The 24,477-nt window shown below is 39.3% G+C and overlaps 1 protein-coding gene across 1 annotated transcript in view; it reads left to right on the plus strand.

Moving 5' to 3' along the window:
• HCN1 (hyperpolarization activated cyclic nucleotide gated potassium channel 1) overlaps window positions 1–24,477 on the plus strand; it is a 313,423-nt gene that overhangs the window by 162,817 nt on the left and 126,129 nt on the right. Inside the window, exon 3 of the mRNA XM_079800292.1 lies at window positions 24,221–24,382. Within this exon, the coding sequence (XP_079656418.1) occupies window positions 24,221–24,382 (162 nt within the window). The remainder of the gene's footprint in view (window positions 1–24,220; window positions 24,383–24,477) is intronic.

A 24,477-nucleotide genomic window follows, 5' to 3' on the forward strand; every position in this document is an offset into this window, starting at 1 on the left:
CCGGGTTCCATGGCAACCCATTTCTTTTCCAGCACAATATGACTAAAACCTTTGGAATTTCTGAATGGCTACAATTTTCCCAGTGTGAAGATTATCAGAACAGATTTTAAAGATTGGCTTTTACGAATTCTGGTAGCCCCTGATAGTATTTTAACATTTTATGATATCATGGAAATACCATATATATTTTAAAGCAATATTGTTCAGAATGCAATGAAAGAACAAATGACATGTGCTATTATTTTTGTATTGCAACAGAATATAAACATTCCATGATGTGAATTTCTATAACATGGAAAAATTAAATATTCTTGCCCAATGTTCCTTAATGCAAAGTATTTGTAATTTAACAAATATTTATTGAGCTACTATTAAGTGCATTTTAGTGGTTAAGTACTTGGCATCTGTCAGTGAAAAAGATAGAAAAAAATGTCCATTCTTGTGAATTTTTATATTAATAGAAAGACATGTAGAAATAAACATAATAATATATAAGTTACATGTTATGAAATTACAAGTTTTATGTAACAAAATCCAATGCAGGGCAAGAGAGTCAGGAGTATGGAAACAGTAAGAGGGGTTGGGAAGTGTTGGGAGAAGGCAGTTTTTAGTAATAAACCAGGTGGTCAGAGAGGGCCTCACTGAAATGTAAAATTTGAGCCATGAATTGAACAAGGAATAATGGCAGGCGTTGGTGTTATGTCCTATATGCATTTATTCATATTTTGACAATTCTCAACAATGCCCCATACTCCCCAGGTAAGATTATATATTTACAGTGTTGTCCAGCTTCTCATAACTGTGAAAATTACTTTTATCAATTAAAAATAGCAAAAATTAAGACAGTATTTCCATTTCAAGACCTGTGTGTCTTCTCTGTCACCCGGCCAAGTGGTTCAGTCTGTGACCTTATTATCCAGGCTTCCAAGATTATTCACCCACGTGGTACACATGTCAGTCTCGCATTTTCTATAAACTTGGCCTGAATATGTTGATTTGATTTTATTTACCTATGCAGATATAGTCATATGAAAGAAATAATTTTGCTAAGTTTTTAATGCATTTTCTTCAAACCTGATTATGTAACATACTTATTCATAATAATATTCCTGGGATTACTTGAAAATATTTTTAAAAAGTTTAAATCATAGAACTTAAAACAAGAACATTATTTTGCCTATTTTCCTAGCAGTCATAAAATTCAGAAAATGCCCTTGTATATGCACATCTTTGAAAGTGACTTATGACAATGGATCTTCATGGTCGTGATGTTCGCATTAGGCAAAGCCACGACAGAATATGCCTTTTAATTGTAAAACAGCCTGCCTCTATCCCAGATAGTGACGGGGCCCCATGGATGCAACCCCAAAATAACATCTAGAGATGATTCTGCACAGTATCCGTCCTCTTACTGGACTTTTGAATGTACAGTGCTCTTGTCAAAAATGTATTGATGTTGAACAAGCATATTTTTAAGAAATCCCGAGTATGAGTTGCCACATAAAACGTCCACCCTCATATAAACTCACCAAGTGCAGAGCACAGCAAAAAGCATGTGCTCACCATTTTCAAATGCTTAAAGAGCCACTGATTTTATGTACTAGGTGTTCAGTCTCAGCGGATGAATCAGAAACATTTTTCAGCACCCACAGTGATTGTTGACCACATGGTTGACAGTGACCTAAAGTTCTTAACGTCGTGACACTGCTGTTTTGGCATTGGAATGTTTCAGGTTTTCTTATATCGTTTACAGTTGTGCAGCCTAAGAGAGCAAGAAACAATTACTGATAAAGGGGATGCAAGGCACTTGATGAATTGCAGACCGCTTGTGGGAGCAGAAGAAATACTCATTAGAATCAAGAAGCAGAGACTGAATTTTAAACACCTGGCCTATAGGTATATCTGCTTTAGCAACTGAAATGAATGGTTTCATTACTATTATTGGCTTCATATTTGAAGATTTATATGAATTATCTCTTAATTTTAAAAACTCATAACAATTTTAAAAATAAATTCATTTCCTCTATAATTTCTTATACTAATATACCTTTACAACAATTCTAAAATATTTCACTTAAATTACACACTAAAGATTTTGTTAAGAAACTATTACACAAATTATGGGAATTTAAAAAGCAGAAATTATTTGTAATGATTCAAACAAGTTGAAAACATTTTTATTTTTTTAATCTTTATTGTTATAAGTACTACATGTCTTCTTTTTTTTTCCCATTGACCCTTTATAGCTTGCCCCCACACACACACACTCCACCCGAGGCCTCCACCACCCTATTGTCTATGTCCATGGGTTATGCATCCATGCACACAAGTTCTTTGGATGATCTCTTCCCTCCCACTCCCACCTTCCCTCTGAGATTCCACACTGTGGACCTTTTCATTGCACTCAGAGAACAGTTTGGTTTGTCCTGCTTCTGAGTTTTATTTCTTCATCATAATTTTTATTAAGACACGTAATTTCACTTTATTATTGTTTTATATACTTTCGCCATCTTTCTTAGTAATGTCCCAAGATTTTTAATTATGCATTCCCCCAGCCAAAAAAAAAAAAAAAAAAAAGAAGACAAATCAGAAAACTGGGAAAGAGATAAGAAGAGGAGATGAATGTGGTTTTTATTCAATGTTTAACACTGAGCAAAATACGCCTGAGGAAAAGGAACTGGAATAATGTGTGGGTGGGAGATATTCACATAGCACACAGTCATCACTTATTTGAAGTAAACTAATTCTTTTACAGCCTGCATTGAAGGGCAAACCAATCAATTGCTTTTGGATATTTTCCTAGAACAGCTTTTTTTTTCCATTTGTAAATGTAATAAGTGATAACATAAGGAAGCTAAGCAGACGACTACATATCTGAGTGAAGTCTCGCAGGAAATTAGGGCAGATGTATGGGTAATGAGTTTACCCAAATTGAGTTTTGGCCATGACTCCAAAGGCCAGGCCTCGAGGTGCCAAGTGCCACCTGTGCCCTATATACAGAAGGTGCTCAGACCTTCAGAGCAGCTCTTCCCCTAATGATTTCTGGGTCACACTCACCTGAGCTCAGGCACTGAATCAAGACTCACTTCTGGACCAAGCCTTGACATTCACCTTGGCTGTGAACACTTTCTAATCTCTTTCTTAAAAGAAAAACATTATAAAAGTGTAAGTTCTGCCTCAGTCCGGACAGATTCAGCCCTTGTTACTGCTGACCCAGAATGACACATCCAGTCCAGAGGACCCACGCAGCTCCACGTCACGAGGGCCCCGGGCCAGTTCTCTCTGCTCCACCAACCTTCGCCCTTGGCTTCCATTATGAAGGTGGCATTATCGTCACCATGTAACTTCTGGAGCCCTCACCTTCATGTCCTCATTTTATTTTATTTTTTTAAATATATATTTTATTGATTTCTTACAGAGAGGAAGGGAGAGGGATAGAGAGTTAGAAACATCGATGAGAGAGAAACATCGACCAGCTGCCTCCTGCACACTCCCTATTGGGGATGTGCCCACAACCAAGGTACATGCCCTTGACCGGAATCGAACCTGGGACCCTTCAGTCCCCTGGCCGACGCTCTATCCTCTGAGCCAAACCGGTTAGGGCCATGTCCTCATTTTAAAAGGAAGATGAGGAAGGGCAAACAGTGACCCCCACCCCCCCACCCTTCGCGTCACCCCCCTCCCTTCTTCACGAGCTTTCCTAGAAGCCCTGGTTCATTGCTTCTGGTAGTATTGTGTTGTCTACTCCTAGCTATGAGGGGGCACGGAAAATGTAATTTCTGACTAGAAACATTTTTGACACTATCAACATAATGTTTCTTTAAGGAAGAAAGGGTGAAGGGGGTTAGAATAGGCAACGGGGAATTTCTGCCATATTTTATATTGTAAGCTAGATCAGTTACCTAACACTGTTTCAGCAAATAGGTAGAGCTAGTAGCCTCTATATGGCTGTGCCTTAGCTTTGGGACAGTGTGCAGACACCAATAATGCTTAAAGTTTAGTTTGTGTAAGAACAGAATGGGGGTTTGCATAATATATAGCTTTAGAAGATTCCAGTCCACGGGGCTGGGGTGGATCAAAAATGCCCTTAGGAGTCCCCTGAACTGGCCTAGAGTCACTGATGCCCCTCCCTCCAGCCTTGTTGTTGTGGAAAGTCTTCTTCTTTTGATAGTTCTTAGCAGTGCCACATCCAGAATTTCTATGGAGTTTGAGAGTGGAGCCTGAGAGGGAGGCCTATGGAGTGTCGGCAGCTGCAGAAGCAAAGCCTTTTACGTAGAATAGAGGAAATTCCCTGGTCCGCATCAAAGACCAGGACAGACACAGATGGTGGGTCTTGAGCCCCCTTTCCTGCCGTTTGCTGCCACTGCTCTTTGGGAGCCTGCTCACCTCCTGATCCCCGACATCGCAGCACACGGGAGAGCAGCAAATGTCGGGAATGCTGCCAGCTCCACCTTGCGCTTTTGTCCATCTTGCCCAGATTCCTGACACTAGTGGGTTCAGAGTGTAATTTAGCAAATGAATGATAGCAGGACAGAGAGATGCTGATAGGATAATGGGAGAGAAAATGGAAATAATAACAAACCTAGCCAAGATCATTTATTGTCTATCAAATGCTTATCTTCATTTTTCTTGAGGATCTCAATTAATCTTCCACATAACACTTCACAATGGGTAACGTTATTATCCCCATTTTATAAATAAGGAAACACAGACCGGGAGTAAAGTAACTACTCAAAATTACAGTCAGTAACAGACACGGGTAGACTCTTACCTGTGACTCGGCACAGTGATTCTTCTGCGGGAGGGGAGGGAGACACACCAGAAACATCCTAACCCTCCTCCCTCTCCCTCAATCAAACTGCACCCACCTCAGCTGATTGGCTTGATGGAAAAGTGGGCGCTTGCGGCAGGAAAATGGAATGGGTACCTAGGACAGAGCACAATCTGGAAAGCCTGCCCTGTCACACACCTGCCTCTTCCAGAAGGTTCTCCTCTCGCTCTTCATGCCACTTGTCCCTTAACATCCCAGGCGATCTCCTTTTAATGTCAGTGGCTACATCAGAGTTCCCAGTCCTTCCCATTCCTCAGTCCTCCAGGCACCAGCCCCACCGAGATTTTCAGTCACTGCAGAAATCAATTCCCATTCGTCTCCAAACTCCACCGCCCTCTCGCTGACCCTCCCAGGTCTGGTCTCCTCTAGTCTGTCACTCTGCACCCAGAGCTTCCTGCCTTCCATCTGACACATGAGCAAATGCAAGCAAAGGGGCAGGTAACTAGACTGGATGTCACCTCCTGATGTGTTGACAGTGGCTCATTTGAGTTACTTCAGGGTGGTCAGAAATGTATCCTGGAAATAGTATGGAGTGAAATCAGTTAGGTCTATTATCTTGCAAGTTTTTTTATCTTATTTTTAATTCACCAAATATTTACTATGTTATGAAAAGCTGAAAATACATGTAAAATACTAGGAATATAATGAAAAGCAAACCATAGTTTTTATATACATGGAATGTACAGTCCAAAGGAGAGGACAGATAAGCAAGCAATTAGGCCGCAGCATGATAAGTGCCGAGATGAAGCTCGAGGTGCTGTGGGAACACGAAGGGGAAGATTTCCAGTACATAAGGGCCACTGGGAAGATTTTCCAGAAGAAATAAAGGCTGCCCTGGGACCCGAGTTTGTAAAGGAGTTAGATGAAATTATAGAGAAGGGGACAAAGCTTTAAAAAAATGCTAAAATGACAAGATATTTTGAAGTAGTTCTACAAAAATAAGTGGTGGTGCAACTATGACTCATTGTGAATAATATTTATTGTTTTTCTTTGTGAGCTTATTCTAGACGCATAGATATGTCATCTGAAAATGCCATTTCTGTTTGTGAATATTACAGCTTAGCCCCCTTTTCCCTGAAAAGACAAAAACTCTGTTATTAAGTGGAGTAAAAAGCTACTTTTTTTCCAGCTTATATTTTTATGTAAGTATAAAGTGCTGAATAAAGAAAAAAGGTTGTGCTGAACAATATAATTAAGGCTTCTTTCTGTACATTCTAATTTATAGCTGGTGTCTTCTATCATTAGGGAAAGATATATCATCCATATATGTATTATATAGGGTGTCCCAAAAATGTATACATATACTTTGAATAATAAAGACAGTGTTTATTAAAATATATTTCATTTTCAAAATTGAGCTATCAGCTGTTAAAGTGTGTATACATTTTTGGGATGCCCCGTATAAAATATAATGTAAATATACACATATGTAATATCCATAATGGAATACATGGATGCCTGTACTCATTTCTATTATTACTAGAAGCCCGGTGCATGAAATTCGTGCACGGCGGGGGGTTGTCCCTCAGCGCAGCCTGTACCCTCTCCAATCTGGGACTCCTGGAGGGATGTCCGACTGCCCGTTTAGGCCCGATCATGGTGGGATCGGGCCTAAACGGGCAGTCGGACATCCCTCTCACAATCCAGGACTGCTGGCTCCCAACTGCTTGCCTGCCTGCCTTCCTGATTGCCCCTAACCACTTCTGCCTGCCAGCCTGATCACCCCCTAACTGCTGCCAGCCTGGTTGATGCTTAACTGCTCCCCTGCCAGCCTGTTTGCCCACAACTTCCCTCCTCTGCCAGCCTGGTCACCCCTAACTGTCCTCTCCTGCAGGGTTGTTCACCTCCAACTGCCCTCTCTTGCAAGCCTGGTCCCTCTCAACTGCCCTCCCTTGCAGGCCGGGTGCCTCCCAACTGCCCTCTCCTGCTGGCCATCTTGTGGTGGCCATCTTGTGTCCACATGGGGGCAGGATCTTTGACCACATGGGGGCAGCTATATTGTGTGTTGCAGTGATGATCAATCTGTATATTACTCTTTTATTAGATAGGATAGAGGCCTGGTGCACGGGTGGGGGCCAGCTGGTTTGCCCTGAAGGGTGTCACAGATAATGGTGGGGTTTCCCTTGGGGTGTGGGGCGGCCTAAGCGAGGGGTCTGTGGTGGTTTGCAGGCCGGCCACACCTCCTGGCAACCCAAGGGGAGGCCCTGGTATCTGGAATTTATTTTCCTTCTACAATTGAAACTTTGTAGCCTGGGCAGCAGCCATTTCTGGGGCGGCAGCCATTTCTGTTGGGGTTAATTCACCTTCTACAATTGAAACTTTGTAGCCTTAAGCAGGTGAGCCTGGCCAGGGTGTGCGGAAAGCTTTGCTTCCCCTGTTGCCGCTGGCAACCCTGGCCTGCTCTCTCAAGCTCCATTCTGCCGCCATTTGTTTGAATTTGTTTACCTTCTATAATTGAAACTTTGTAGCTTGAGTGGAGGCTTAGGCCTGCAATGGCTATGGAAAGCTTGGCTTGCTCTGTTACCTGGGAAACCTTGCTCTCTGTGGCTGTAGCCATCTTGGATTGGGGTTAATTTGCATACTCGCCCTGATTGGCTGGTGGGTGTGGCTTGGCTGGTGTGTGTGGCTTATGTAGCGGAGTGATGGTTAATTTGCATATTACTGTTTTATTAGAGAGGATATCCTAAACTTCTATTATTATACTCTAGTTTTAGAACAGATGATAGATTTAAAGACAAGTTTTCATGGTAGATTTAAATAGTTAAAAATGAAGAAGACGCTATTAATGAAGAGCAGGAAATTATCTTTAAATGCAGAATTGCATTGTCTTTATATGTTGATTCGATTTAGAATTAAATGGAATCATGCCTTGAAGTAAATTCTGTTGTGCATATTTTATATCATTGTGTGATATCATGAAATAAAAAGCAAACGTGTCACAGTGAAAGACACATTTGCTTTTTATTTTTAGGCTTTTATTGTGACAAGTAGGATATGAGCTTTCTATTGAAAATAATTGCCCACTTGAATTGCAAAGCACTTAAGCCTTTTTCTATTAACTTCAATGAAAAGGGCTTTTTAAAAATACTTTAATAAATTTTTATGAATAATTTGGCAATTGTTAGTGTTTGTGCGTTTTTATTCTTATACTTCAAAGATAAATATTTTTAAAACTAGGTTTCAATTATAAATGCAGAGAAACCAACGTGTTAATGTGCCTTTTCCCTTATATGATTTATTGCTTTCAAGATGATCAGGGATGTCCAAGATAAAAAGATACATTACAAATGTGAGAAAAGAATAGAAACACATACACACACACACACACACACACACACCGCCTCAGAGTATGTTGAAGGTAAAAGCCAGTTGCAGAGTTAGAGAAATTGATCAGGGTAAATGGGAAAGGCACTCACGGGAGTAAAAAGTACCAGCCTTGCTTTTTATATTTGTGATGGTTAAGGCATTGATTCTCTTTGGCTTCCATTCTTTCTACCTCTAAAAAAAGAACAAGTTGATGACACCTTTGCAGATGAAGGTTGCTGTTAAGAAACTATGATTTTAAGAGATGCTTGCTCATTCAGCAGCCTGCCTGGGGCTGTATTGATTATGAACAATGAGCCTACCTTTCAGCGAACACTCACCACTATCAGAGCATGTTCTGTCTCCTCCAGGCCTCACAACCCCAGGAAACACGGCTGCCGGGTTCTGAGCTTATTTCTTGTGACTATATTGGTGGCATGGACGTTCATGTCATAGGTCTTTTCACTGCAGCTGAACCGTGTCCCTCGCCCCAGGGGCACCAGGAGCCTGATGATTGACTCCTGAACAGCCTTGCAGTCCCCACCAGCTGAAGGATGGGACGTGCTCTCAAATTCGCCATTTCTTGGGGAAGTTATATTCTTTGATCTTTGTGAAAGGTACACATGCTTTTGAGGGGTAGATGCGTTATCTACTCTTAAGAGAAAGCTTTAATGCCACACGACAAATAATTGTTCTAAAATCATTTGTGTAAATATAAGTAAAAGGTTTATAATATTCACTTAAATAGTAAACTTCTTAAATATTGACACACTTATATAGCGCCATACTTGATTTAAATATTAAATGCTAGACTAGTACAGAGCTGCCATACGTACAGGTTAGTACCGCTGAGGAAACACTAGAGCTGATGTCTACTGCTGCCCTTCGTCCGCTGTGTGTGTCTGCTCTTGGTTGGTCTGTGACCTGTAGGCCCACCCGGTTTACAGCTACCTCCTGGCTGCCTGCTATGCTCAGGAGCCTGTAGCATGTCACCAGGATAAGGTCCCCTGCTTCTCTCTGCCCCACAGTCCTGTGTTCTCCCTCACCGGGTTGTTTTCTTTCCCAGTAGATGAGCCTGTCAGGTGTAATTTTTCTAGGGCTATTTGAATTTTAACATTCCCTTGCTTAAACCAAATTAATCAAGCGGAACAACAGCTCATCTTACATGAGAATAAATGTTCCAGGGATGTGCTGAACTTGACCACCTGCCATGCTTCAGTACTTAGCATAGGGTCCGCCTTCCAGGCACGAATGGATGAGTAAGTGACCTTGAATCTCCTCTTTGAAGCAAGTAACACATCAGTTAGCATTAAAATTATCCCTGTTAACAGATGCAAGTGATCTCCCAAAGGCATGCTTTACGTCAACTTTATCTGCATCTGTAGATGATTTAATTCTAGAATGATGAGAAATGAAACTGTTAAATAGAGGAGATGGTTGGAGTATCAGAGTCAGGTGAGCAGTGCTGGGGACATTCATTGGTTTTTCCTCTCGTAGATGGGATTCAACTACAAAATTCTAAGCAGTGTTTAAAAGGGTTCACTAAATGTTCAGTCATAGCGGATTGATTGAATAAACTTTCGCCCACGTATGCAATCAATTAAGAGGCAGATATTTTAGGCATATTAGCAATTAGAACCCATATGTATTATTGAATGAAAGACTGTTTACAAAAATGGAAGCACTGATTTCGCCACTAAAAATTTTTTTTTTTCTTAGGGTGCACAGGGGAGCTTTTCCTGTCCCCTTCTCCTACCCCGGGGGCGTCCCCTTTGCCAAGCCTTCTCCTGAGCGCCAAGGGCCCTTCTTGTGCTTCTGTAACTTGTTTCCTGAGCCCACGCAGCCCAGTTGGTTCACTTCTACTACCTCTGTATCTTTCTAAATAAACTCTCTCTTAAAATTTTAAAAAATATGTATACATAATTATAGAAAAATGTATATTAATAGACGTATATCTAGGAAGAACTATACCCAAATATTATCAACAGTTAAATAGTCACCTAGTCCAGATATTAGACCTGAATTTGCTCTCCATGCTCTGGGAGACAAGTCTATTTGAACATAAAATTCAAACAATTTTGTTAGATATTTAAAAACACATATTTTACATGAATACATAATATTCACTTAATTCTGGTTTTATTGCATACCCCTCAATAGTGGTATCACTGTAAAGTTTCATTGCCAACACGATAGTTAAATATTTAAAGAGGCATGACTTATTTTTCCATATATTGTTTATTCAAATTTGCTACTTGAATATGCCTATTCTGATTTGAAAATTAACAGTAAAATTAATACCTCTCTATTTTAGTCAGCTCAGGCTGCTATAACAAAATACCATAGACTCAGTGGCTTAACCAGGACATGTAGTTCTCATAGTCGTGGAGGCTGGGAAGTTCAAGATCAAAGTGCTGGCAGATTGAATTCTGTTTGCAGATGACCATGTTCTTGCTGTCTCCTCACATGGCAGAGAGAGAGAGCAAACTCTCTGGTCTGTTGTTGTAAGAGCACTAATCCCCGCATGAGGACTCTGCCTTCTGGACCCAATCACCTCCCAAAGGCCCCAGCTCCAGTTACCATCACCTTGGTGATCAGGGCTTTAACACGAAATTTGGGGGGACACAGTCCAATCAGTCGCATTCCCTTTTAAGTACTGGTTACCTGTGAGATTGGTTGATGGCTAACAATAAAGGTTGTAAAATCCTTAGAACAACTTTGTGGCACTGAGAATGTTTTTACCCCTTCAGGCAAAAATGCTGTCCTCACCTGCTGCTCTTAAAAATTTATTTGTAAATATTTTTATTTAAAATTTAATCCTAAAAGTCTTAGAATTCCTCTCTTTCTGGATATGTGACTCAGAAATTGGGGCCTTGAATACACCACAATACAAAAGCATTCTCTTCTGCTAACTCTCCTACTACAAAAATATACCAAAGGAATGAACTAATGTGGAGCCGGAATCAAGGCTGAATTTAGCAGACAGCATGACAGTGATTTGTGAGTCTGAATTCTGGGTGAAAGCCTGGATAATAATGATAGTAACCTTCTGGATGCCTCCATTTAGGGCTTGTCAGAAGTACTGAATTCTATTGCATTTCACTCTTGCCAACTCAATAGGAATAAGTCCAAATCTCCAATTTTTTAGAATGTGTTTTGGCTCAGGCTCAGCATCTGTTACAGGGTTAGCCTGCTAGCTCAAATTGATAAGAGATCTGGAAAATACACTTAAAACACAATGGGGTTCATGTTGTCAGATTCAGTATCAGAGGAGACCAATATGTCAGTTAATTTAAAATAGTCTCAAAAACTCAAAATAGTTTGCACCATTGTTTAAAAAAATATTTCCAATCCTGCAATATATTTTAAATTCTGCAATGATAGCGTGTATTCAGAACATAGAAACTGAGTTCTTCTATTTAATAATAATTTTATAGTTATAGAGCCTGTGACAATGAACATAAAAGTAATTAAAACTGTTTTCATACAATCGTTATGTGTAATCAAAATTTAGTTAATCACTAGTTTATTTTATATGCTTATTATACAAGCCACTATAACATTACTGATACTCAGACAACAAAGAAACAGATTTCAATTAGTTTCCACTGGAATTAATAAGAAAATAAATACAAGGTGGGGCAAAAAAAGGTTCACAGTGCTTTGTATGGAAAATAATACAATAATTGATAAATAATACAAGAATAAACTATGTGTTTCACGTACTCACAACTTTTGCCCTACCCTGCATGTCATTTAGAATAGGTCACTTAGATTTTTGAATTAGTTTTTGTACATGGGGACAAACTGTAGTCTAGTTTCATACCTCTGCATGTGGCTTTCTAATGTTTTCAGCACCATTTCTCGAAGAGGCTTTCTTTATTCCTTTGTATTTTTTTTAATCCTTTGTCAAAACTTATTTGCCCATACATATGTGGTTTTACTTCTGGGCTTTCAATTCTCTTCCACTGGGCTGTGTATCTGTTTTTCTGCCAGTACTGTGCAGTATTGATTGTTGTAGCTCTGTAGTATAATTTGAAGTCAGGTAGTGTGATACCTCTGACTTTGTTCCTTTTTTCCAGGACTGCTTTGTTATTTTTTTAATTTCTTTAAAAAAATAAGTTTTTATTGATTTTTAAAGAGAGAGGATGAGATAGGGATGGAGACATAGAAACATCGATGAGAGAGTCACATCGATCGGCTGTCTTTTGCACAGCCTCCCACTGGGGACTGAGCCCCCAACCTAGCGAAGTATGTGCCCTGACTGGTAATCGAACCTGTGACCTTTTTGTTCTGGGGTCAGTGCTCAACCACTAAGCCCACACCAGTGGAGCTGCTTTCTTATTTTTAAGTAAGTGACACCTGGGTGACAATCTTTGCCTGCTATTTATTTTATAGAAACATGAAATTGACTTAATATTGACAGGTGGTAGATTTCACACATTTATTATCCAACTAGAGGCCCATTGCAAGAAGATTCCTGCAAGAATAGGGCTTCCTGTGGCCTGAGCGAAGCAGAGAAGGGATCAAAGCCAGCCGAGGTGGGCTTCCCTCCTGTCTCCGCTGCCTTGCTCCCTCCCTTCTCCGCTGCTTAGCTCCCTTCTGCAGTGCTTGGCTTCCTTCTATGCTGTCTTCAGTCTTTGCTCCGTGCCTGCGTATGCAAATGAGCTGCCACCTTTGTTGGGTTCATTTGCATACTCACTCCTGATTGGCTGGTGGGCGTAGCAGAGGGAAGGTCAATTTGCATGTTTCTCTTATATTAGTGTAGATTATTCAACATATGTTTATCAAAATTAACCCTGAGACTGTTCTGAGAAATTAAGCTGCTTTTAAAGCAAACTCTAGGTTTTTTTTTATTTTAAAAAAAATTAACCCTGAGCCAAAGACCTGGAGAAATTAAGATAGTTATATGTGATTCTTCCCATTATGTTTATATTTTAATGGAGACAGTAGAAGAGAGAATCATAAAATGTTCAACTATGATGACCAAAAGTAGTACATGTGGAAGCTCATTTATAGGAGTGAGATGGTGGACAGTTAATCTTAGAAGAGACTATTACTATGGGAATGCAACAGAGAAGGGAATTGACAATTTTGATAAGACATTGGTTGAAATAATGGCTTTTTGTGTCAGACTAGATAAGGAAGTGATGATGAGCAGAGGAAAAAAAGAATGGAAGAAAATAGGACTTTTCAAAGATTAGCCATCTCAAACCAAAAGACAGTTTGGGAAGAATAAGACAGTGAAAAATATAAACTAGACAAAAATAGATGTGTTCAGAGAAGTAAGTTTTGGTGATAAAAAGCTTGAATAAGTATAAACTACAATGATGAAAATGTCTATATGAACATTGGTCATGTAACCAGGATATGACAAAGGATGACAGATGTTCTGGAATTAAAGGATACTAAAATCACAAACAGAATTTGTACGTAAATGTATTTCATTGCAGATACGGATTTGGATTATTTTCAAATCAGAATTTCCATTCTGTTATCACAAAGAGTATTTGGTAAAATATATAATAATCCCAAAGGTTCCCATTTAGGAAAATGTACCACTTGTTTCTAAACTGGGAACTAACCTCCCTCCCTCCCTCCCTCCCTCCCTCCCTCCCTCCCTTCCTTCCTTCTTTCCTTCCTTCCTTCCTTCCTTCCTTCCTTCCTTCCTTCCTTCCTTCCTTCCTTCCTTCCTTCCTTCCTTCTTTCATTCCTGAAAGAACATGCAGTTAGCCATTGGAGTTGAATAAGTCTTTTTATAATAGGGTTGATAATGCAAATAATTGAGGAAAGCATGCATTATAACTTTGCCAAAAGTTGTTTATTTTCTAAGTTTTTGGTTTCTTTTTGAGAAGTTGCAGTCATAATATGGTGTGTTTTTTCACTTACTGGGTTTTGTCAAATGTCAGAATATGGGACGGATTCACTAAAAATTGCCATTCTGTTTTACTGTCTTCATGCCCACAACACGAACTTAGTGGTTTCTTTCAGAAGGCATTTGCCAGCACCACTTCTTCTTCCAGAGCATCTCCCACACACATCCACTCAAATAAATTAGTGTTTCAGGCTCGACTGGCTCATGTGGCCAGCGCAGCCAGGTGGCATGCCAATGCGTGCTGTAAGGCTGCTGGCCATGGCTAGAGGATGGGGGAGTGCTGTTTTCATCTGAGCTGTATTTTCAGAAGAGGGCTGTCCCTCTCGCGGCTCCTGGAGCCTCCTGGAGAAGGCTGCCACGTGCTGTTTTGCACCCGACATTTCGAGACTGTCGATGTTGAGAAAGACTAGACTGGGCAATTTGTCCAAATATAATGGTGTCTACTACATTTTATCTGATGACAGCTGTATTGTGCAGTTTTATTTAATTTGTTAACAAAGGTTTAGGGACATTATTTACATAACCTAGTGTTTTACCTCTTGTGTACCTTTCAACTTGTGCGTGTGTATGTTGGCTTCCTTGAGTTTCCATTTCTTAACATTGTACTTTTTTCTTTCTAAAATAAAGGGTGTGACTTGCTGTAGCTCCTTTCTTTTCATTGAAAAGCGAAGGGGAAATTTTGGAAACTGATTAATGCGGAGTCAGGACCAGAACGCCAGTCCCCTGGTTTCAGGCCATGTGTGTCCCCAGCAGACAACTTTTGAAGTCCTGACATGGCAACATTTCTTGTTTGGTGCCTTTTTATTTCATGTGAACTTTGTTTATCTCTATTATTAAAAAAACAATTGCTCAAAAATTAAAAAGGTACAAAGGGTGTCCCAAAAAGTGTATGCACACTTTGAATGATTATAAAGTCAGTGTTTATTAACATACAATTCATTTTCAAAATTTGAAATAATCTACAGAAATGAATACTTTTTTTCCAGTGCCTTTTTTCAAACTAATGACTGTTCTGGTCCAGGCACTACTGATAATGTGAAGCAATGGATTCATAAACATCAAGAATCATTTTGTTCGGTATTTGTGTGTCCTCAATCCTTCGACTGTTGCCGGTTTTGTACTGTAAACTTTATCTTTTATGTATACCCATAAAAAGTCTAGTGGCATTTTAGGATAAATTTTCTTTATTCAAAGCTTAGTCTGGCTTCACCCATTATATCAAATCAGTTAAACCTGAAAAGGAATGAAAATTCAGTAAGTTATCAGCTGTTAAAGTGTGTATACATATTTTGGACACACTATATACTATGTAGTTAGCAATGTAATGTTTAATTAAAATATAGGGTGTACCAAGAAAATGTATACACACACTTTAAATAGTTATAAAGGCAGTGTTTATTAAAATACATTTCACTTTCAAAATTCAGGTATCAGCTATTAAAGTGTGTATACATTTTTTGGGACACCTTGTATATATAGCTAAATTTAAAAAAATTTACCACCCTATAAACACTATGATTTTCAACATTTTAAGTAAAAAAAAATTAGTTGAGGTGCCAAACATTATCATTACCTGTGTATTTAACAAAGTTTATGAATATGACACCTAAAACACTGGAGTGGATTCTTTCTCACAGAATTCATATAAAGTAGAAGAAATAACAACATTTGGGGTATACTTTAAAAATATGTTAGCAAGAGACCACCAAAATATATTATGCATTTTATATATGTCTTAGAGACAATTCAATAGAATTTGGTTAACTGAGGATTAGTGCAAAAATTCTTTCTAAATTACATCTGAATGGAATGGAAAAATATGGCATATTCTTACTTGCTAATTTCAAAGCAATTACCAGATAATTACTGACTGTATATCTGTCAGTCTATAGGAGAACAATTTTGAGAGTACATAAAATGTGTTTAAACATCCTCTGCTCTGTGTGCTTTGATAGTTTAGTCAGAGCTTGGGGACTGAATTCTCTCTGTTTTAAGAGCATTCATTATTTAAATGAATTAAAAAATACAAATTGATGAAGTGAATTCTCCAAAGTAAAATATCTCTTCTTACCAAGTTTAGGTGCATTTCTCCATTCCGCAAATTTATGTGATTGGTTTTGTATACTGAGGAAATGAACTAGTAACAAAAACTAGAATAATTACACTATCTGTAGCTCAAAATGTAGAGATAACTAAGTTTGTACTTATTGGAGCATGTAACATTACAAATCTGATGAGACAGCAGTTATACAAAAGAGAGCGAGCAAAAGATTTGCATGAAACTATAAAAATACTAATGAGACTATTGTTAGCAATATGTTATGTCTAAAATGAATTATTCCTCAACCCTGTCCCAAAAACAGTGTTATGGAAATATCATTTGAAATTCATTCACAAGACCTATGCAGAATTCATAAGCTATTGCTGATATGGTTATTTTCTTTTTTTACCCTCTTTCTCTACACACGGGCACACATTCACACATACTTATGTAGCCATTTCTGGTTGGTTTCTTATTTTCTACTATGTACTAAAGAAGGAAAGAGATTATTAAATTTTATATTAAAATTTTTTTATTTCTAATTTGAGTTTTCAAGATAAGATTTGCCAAAGAAGAATTTCAGGAAAAAATAGTTATATTTATTAAATCAATATTTTAGTGCTTACCTTAACCTGAAATTGTGTTTGGGGTAAAGCTAGTGTAGAAAAGTTAATGGTTCTGACAAAAAAGTAATGAAGTAATTATAGCAATTTGCTCTTGCTATCATCTCCAGTAGTATAATCAGTAGCTAGTATTACATCACATTCCTTTTTTAATTTCATTTTTATATTGCTTCATTTGTACTATATTTTACAAAAGTGTCTGCCTGTCCACAACAGAGAGGGGGGATCCCTTGGATTGAGGAACTCTGAACTAATTGTTTGGGTTCTTGAGGGAAAATAAGATCAGGTTAGTATTAAAAATTAGGAAGGACTTGTTGTGAATAGAAGACATACTATTCTGAGATGAGGAAAAAAAATAGTAAGAAAAGCTGCCGATATCTGTTTGTTTGAAGGGGTGGGAGGGCAGAGTTGAAGAATCTTAAACATTAGAATGCCTCTTTCCTCTAGGAGAGGTAAAACTATAAGCCAAAACTGAGCAGAACAGTCATTAGTTTAAGGGAAATGGAGAGAGAGAAAATATAGGATAGATGGTGTTAGAAATGGATCATAGCCAAGGGCCTCAAATAAGATTGCTACCCTTAAAAATAATGTAGCCACAGTCTACATTTTCTCTCCAGTGATCTTCAGTAGCTCAGGTACAGAAGGTGACTGTTTTGACTGATCAAAAGTTGACATTCTGATCAATGGAAAAACAGTCCTTAATCAATGGAGATGTGTGGTGGGTGGAGACCGAGAGGTTGATAAATGCCAGGAATGAGGTTATGGGTGGAATAGCCAAGTAGATGAACACTAAAGAAAGAGGATTTTTTTTTATACAGCAAGACAAATAATTGTCTGAAAGTGGCAAAAGGAAGATAGAAAAATGAGGGCATTGCCATCAGAAGCTAAAGCTGATGAAATATGAAAGAACTGAACCAACTCTTTAAGAAAACTACTGGAGAATCTTTGGGGAGACAGTGAGGGGGAACCACAAGCCAAGAAGGAGAGGAAGAATTTTATTAAAAGACTGGGGGTGTTGAATGTTAATAAATAACGTAAGGGAATTTTTGGAAGGGACAATGAAACAAAGAACCCAGGATAAAAGCATCCAACAGCATGAGGCCCTGACCATCGGTGTGTGAGGTTGGGGAGTGGACCATTGCCTTCGGGTATTTACAGAGGCATCTAGAGATGAGAGGCCCGAGTAGTTGACTTTTCTGATGGTATGGGCTGGCCGTTCCTAAGGAGATCCCAGATGAAGCAGGAGGCTAAAAAATTAGTCCAATGACTGCAGTCACCGATCAGTGTTCACAGAGGTGACTGTGGAGACTGCTATTTTCTTGTTTACCAAGTAAACCCTTTAATAAGGTTTCATCCACTCTTTGTACCCAAAACCTGGTAAGATAACCTGGATCATTTTTAAGCTTAGAATTGCAGAAAGTGCCGTAGGACTTTTACGATATTGATTTTACCATTGATTAGGACAATACATATTGAATCCTAGGTGGATGTTAGCTGTGAAACAGACTGAGTAGCAAAATGTTTATATTTCTTGCATTATATTGTCAACATGGCATATAGCTGCTCCATCAAAAAGATATGTCAAGTTATTCAGGTATCCTATCTAATAAAACAGTAATATGCAAATTAACCACCACTCAGTCACAAAGATGGCAGCGCCCATAACCACAAGATGGCAGCATCCAGTCCCCTCAGCCTGTCGGAGTGCCCCAGTCCTGGGGGGGGGGGGGGGGCGGGCAGCCACTGAGAGCAGGCAGCATGAGCGGCCTGGCGGAATGCTTGCTTCATCGCCGCAGATATGAGGCAAGCATTCCGTCCCCACTGCGGAGCAGCCAGGGCCAGACGCTTGCTTCGAGGCAAGCATCCCACCCCAGCCCCGGAGGGCCTCTGGGCAGCGTGCACGCGCGGCCTTCTACATGGAAGCTCAGCAAGCACGTCCCTCCTGGGCATCCCTTAGGCTTGCTGCTTAGGTTGTCTTTCCTCCTGTGTCTGGAGGGAGGCTTAGGACCCACTGTTGCTGGGTATTGCTGTCCCTGGGACTGCAGCACCACAGGCTGCAGGGCGCTGGTACCCTCCGGAGCTGGGCGCTGCTGTGGGGAGCAGTGCCCACTCTCTGGGATCCACCTGCACCTGGCATGTTCGGGGGAGGCAGTTGGGAGCAGACAGATCCTGGGCTCTGGGAGTTGGAGGTAGAGTAGGGAGCAAGCGGGAGGAGTGGAGGTCAGGGCGATTCATTCCAATGGATCTCACTCCAAGGCTTCATTCAAATGCAGAAAGCTCTCCAGTGATGTCAGAGCCTTGGACCTCAACTCAGGCTTCTCTGACTCCCCCACCCGTAGGCCGCAGCTCACCAACTTCAGGGAGGGAGGATGTTTGAGAAACCAGCCTGTCTGGGTGGAAAAGAGTGCGGGAGCATCCCTCTCTTTGCTTCTGTCTGTTCTCTCTCTGTAAATCCCATTTTCTACACTCTTTCTAAGGGTGACCTGGCTTTTGACAGCAAAAACAGACTCCTCTACAGTTTCACAGAAAACCTCATGGACTGATTCTGTTGCCTCACCCTCAGAAACCAGCAGGTATATATGTCGTGTTCATGTAAAAACATTCAAACCTGTAGAGAACTTTTATGAGTTTACTTGAGCCAAACTGTCCACACTTGCCAGGAAGCAGAATCTCAAGGGGTTGGGACAATGATCTGGAGAATGGCTGTTTTTCGCTTTGTTTTATTCATTCATTCTTTTTTTTTTAATTTAATATATTTTCATTGATTTCCAAGAGGAAAGGAGTGGGAGAGAGAGAGACAGAAACATTATCAGTGAAAGAGAACCACCAGTTGGCTTCCTCCTGCATGCCCACAATGAGGCAAGCATCCCGCCCTGGCTGCAGAGAGCCTCTGGGCTGCAGAGAGCCTCTGGGCAGCGGGTCCAGAGCTTCCAGGCCCCACAGAGAGCAGAGAACCACGGGTAGTGGGCCTAAGCCGTCAGGGCTCCTGGATTAGAGAGGGCTCTCCTGAGGGCTCCCAGATTGGAGATGGTGCAGGTCAGGCTGAGGGACCCACCCCCCATTCACGAATTTTGTGCACCAGGCCTCTGGTAAATTTATAAAGAGAAACCAAAGAACATAACCATGTTTTATACCTTAACAGTAAGAATGTTCTTTGTCAAGAGAGCCATTCCTGGCCCATTTTATTTTCTTAACATTGCTTTGATTAGAATTCTGATGGCATCTTCGAACCCTTGAATAAATTTTGAGATCATAGAAGCAATCTAGCCTATAAATGGTCCCCTTCTGGGAAGTCAAAGACTAAGGGCAGATCACTGAACGCTATGAAAAGTGTTACATTGCTCTTCATAATTGTTGTGGTTAGGCAAAACATAGTAGATCAAATAAATAGTTAAGGATTGATTACAGCCCACTGACTTCATAGGTGGTTTATTAGAGTGAGAGTCACCTGAAACGAGTATATCAGGAAAGAATGTGGAAGCATTTGTAAAGAACTCAGCTAATTTATGAATATCTGCCAAATAGCAGTTTGGGATTTGGCCTTTTAGAAACAGAATAAATATACATTGCTCCTGAGAAAAATTTTACATATGGTGAACAATTCTGCAAACATTAGGGCAGGGTTGGGGGTTCTGAATTAAATTATCTTAATCAGAGCATTTTTTAGTTTTGGTAAGTTGATTAGCTATCTTATCTGGAGTCATTGGACTCCAACTGGGCAGAACTCTAATATTATTAAAAGAATTGAGGGGGCCCAGCTGGCATGGCTCAGTGGTTGAGCATTGACATATGAACCAGGAGGTCATGGGTTTGATTCCCAGTCAGGGCACATGCCCGGGTTGTGGGCTTGATCCCCAGTAAGGGGTGTGCAGGAGGCAGCTGATCAATGATTATCTTTCATCATTGATGTTTCTATCTCTCTCTCCCTCTCCCTTCCTCTCTAAAATCAATAAAAATTTAAAAAAAATAATTGAGGGGGGATTTGAGACCAGATCTATTCTTTCACTGAGTCATATGAACAACACAGAGTTCTGAGCTGAACAAATGTAAAGCAAGAGCCTTCCACTGATAGGTTTTGTAGTCTAGTTTTTAATGAAAAGGAAATGAAAGAGTTGCTTTTAAAACTTATTTTAATTCTTCTTTTTATCCAGTCGAGTCTTATAAATGCCACTTAAAAGCATATTGTTAGTGGTCAGAACGTCCTATCTTTCTGCCACCCACACCCTGAGCATGCAAATCAGGTTTTAAGTCAGATCACTAGGAAGATAGAGAATAATTAACTTTTTAATTCCCTGATTGAAAGCACAGAAGCAAATGTCACACTCTTAAAATCATAAGCAATTACTTATGCTCTTTCTGTTAAACACCTGCAACATTTTCATTCATTCATTCAACAGTTTACTGAGCATCATCTGTGGTGTTATTTTTGTGTGAAGTCAAGTTTGCAGGAAATAGTATTAAAATAATTGATTTAGACAAGAATTTATCACTCCACAATAGATATTCACTTTGTAGATGGGGAAAAAAAAACACACCAAAAAACCCAGAAGCTATTGTCATCAATGGTATATGGTGCTTGACCAGAGAGTCCAGTAATGTCGCACTTAGATTTACACCACACGCCATACTTAGACACTGAGAAGTTGTGGCAATGCACAAATTAGATCAGATGTTTACGTCTTGGGTTAGCTTGACTGTCTACAGATGTCTGAGCTCCATAAGAAAATGATCTTCTCAATCCAAATATTCCATGAGCAAGGTTTTAACAGGGCCATTAATAATCTCAGCAACTGGCCCCAGGTGATTGATGACTGTGCCTGTCAGAGTAGATGAATTATAGGAGCTCAAGAGACAACCAGGTGGGGCCCTGGCAGGCACTACACACACTCATGTGTGTAAACATCAAAATGAGCACTGTGTACATCGTGACGTTCTTCTGACAGGTAGATAAATCAGGATGGAGATACTTGGACTTGACTATTTGAAATTAGCCTCCAATACTAACCAGTGTCAAAATAGCCAGCTTGCTTCTGCCTCTTCTAAACTTAGGTAGTCCCAAAAAGTGGTATCACATTTGAACATATAATGTTAAAAGCCAAAAGGGGAGACAGTTTACAGTTTATGAAATTAATTATGTGAATTATTGCCGAGCGCTCTTTATAGTAGACTTAGTATATAAATTTGGACAAGTACCGTATGCTAGCTTTGTGAGGTTGGGAATGGAAATGGGGTAGAGGACAGGCTTGATTCTAGGGATTTTCCTGATATAGTAGGAGTTCCTTAATCACATGTAGCACCAAAAATAAATAAGTAAGTAAATAAATAAATAAATAATAAATAAGTAAATGGAAACAATGTGTTTCTAATATGTTATGAAAGACTTTATTTTTCCCCCACAACTTCCTTTATAAAAATAGTGTTTATGTTACTCTGGAAAACATTTCAGAAGTAATAGGGTTTTTCTAAAGGCATTGGTGGATATTAGCATATGTTACCTTTAATTCACTAAATAATCCCTGAAGATTTCACAGAGAAAATCAAATTCTATAAAAACAAAATGGAAAATTCATGAAGGTCAGCTTTACTAAGAATGGCACTAGTCCCTCTGACAGCCCTGATCTCCCTCCAAGGTCTGTAACTGAACAATGATTGCTACCTGTGTGCTTATAATATACAGACTTTGACGAGGGTTTCACATAGTTATTGTTTACTTCAAGGAATCCAGTTGAAAGGTAATTAGTTTCTTGTTTGCTCCAGAGTTCACATTCTGTCATTTTACCCTAATTTCCAACAATGCACAAACGTTAGATTGAACTATTTTATCAGGAAATACTTAGGTATAAATATAGACTTCTATTACTAAACAACAAAATTTTAATCCATGGTGATTTTTTTCTACTTTAATAGTAGTAACCTTTTTTACTATGTCTTACTATATTACTTTTAATGAGAAATTTTTGATGAAAATGTTATACAACTTCTATTTACAAATTCAGTGACCAAGAAATATCACAGGCAGTAACATCAAAAGGACTTTTCTATGGGTTTGCCAAATACAAAAACAAATTAAAAATAACTTAAGGGAAAATGAAATTCTCAGTGCCTTAATTAAATTATGTGTATAGCTGTCTGAATGTCAAAATACATGAGCTGTTGCCTTTAAATCTAGGACCCCAAACTTACTTTTGAAAGGAATTCAGAACAGTGCGTACTTTCCACAAAGCAAGATTATTTTTTTTGCTCACTGTAATTACTGTGTCAAAAAGGAAGATTGTTTAAAGAAGGAATTAGTGGCTAATAGAAATGGAGCAAGGTGGAAAACATTTAATTGAAGACAGATTTGGTAATTTTATAACAGAAAAACTCCAGCAATCCTGACCTCTTACCTCTATTAAGAATTATAGAAGTTTCCTTACAAAGATCTGTTTTCTAAATCAAAATACAAATTTTGTGGGGCTTGTTCTGTTCCTCAATTTTGCAATACTTGTCCTTCTTACTTCCAAAATAAGTTATTCTTTTGAGAATTATACAAAATGTGATTCTATATATCTCCAGGTGCTGCGTCTTTGCATATGTAGTGTAGCCATATTTATTAATTTCTTAAAAAGGTCAATTAGAAAGATTCATAGAAAAGGTTAGCCTATACCGTGCAAGCAATATAAATGGAAATAATGATTTTATTCTTTGTTAAATGTTGCTCAACTGTTTTTTTAACCAAATCCAGGGAATTGTTATCTCAAAGGCTACTATTCATGTTCAATATACACAGATAAAGAATTGCACTCATATAGCTAAAAATTAACTGCAATTAATTCTCAGTCTTTATATTTTACAATTAAACTCCCCTTGTCAGTGGTGTTTAGTTCTTAGCTTATTACTACTACTACTATTATTATTATTATTTTGTCCTTCAGTAAGTTCATTATCTTAACAAGGAATGAGACAAAAAAGAGGGTTGTTATCACTTGTCAATTTTGCTATCATGTTTTAAAGCAGCTTTGCTGAAATGCCCAGAAGAACATAAATGAAAATTACTTGCAAAACCAATGTTTGTTTAAGTATGTTTTTATTGGTTTTCAGAGAGAAGAAGGCAGAGGGAGATAGAAACATCAATAATGAGAGAGAATCATTGATCTACCGCCTCCTGCACACCCTCCACTGGGGATCGAGCCCACAACACGGGCATGTGCCCTGACTGGGGAATCAAACCATGACCTCCTGGTTCATAGGTTGATGCTCAACCCCTGAGCCACGTTGGCTGGGCAAAACCAATGCTTTTTAAACGTGACCCATACATTTGATATATCTCTGTTATCTCTGTTCTTTGCAGAGGACCCACAGTCGTTTGTAATATTCAGAAAGCGGAATGCCCGGTCTCAGGGCAGAGAGAAAGACATGGGATTCTGTTTCTCTTTGTAAAAGCCTTCTCATATTTTTATGAAATCGGTACTTACACTAGCTAATATCAATGACTACTGACATTGGTAGTATTCTTGACTTTTTAAAAATTTTTGATTATAAGAACCGACTTTATATTTTGGTCCCAGATTTTCCACATGACCTACGACCTGGCCAGCGCGGTGGTGCGCATCTTCAACCTCATCGGCATGATGCTGCTGCTGTGCCACTGGGACGGCTGCCTGCAGTTCCTGGTGCCGCTGCTGCAGGACTTCCCCTCCGACTGCTGGGTGTCGCTCAACAAGATGGTCGTAAGTCCCTCCTGTTATGTCCCACTCCACGTTTGCAATGCCCTACCAAAGAGTTACCTGTTTCTGTTAGAATTTCCCCCCACCGATGTTTAGAG

Source organism: Cnephaeus nilssonii (genome assembly GCF_951640355.1).
Source record: "Cnephaeus nilssonii genome assembly, chromosome: 2".
In the NCBI taxonomy this organism is placed as follows: domain Eukaryota; kingdom Metazoa; phylum Chordata; class Mammalia; order Chiroptera; family Vespertilionidae; genus Cnephaeus; species Cnephaeus nilssonii.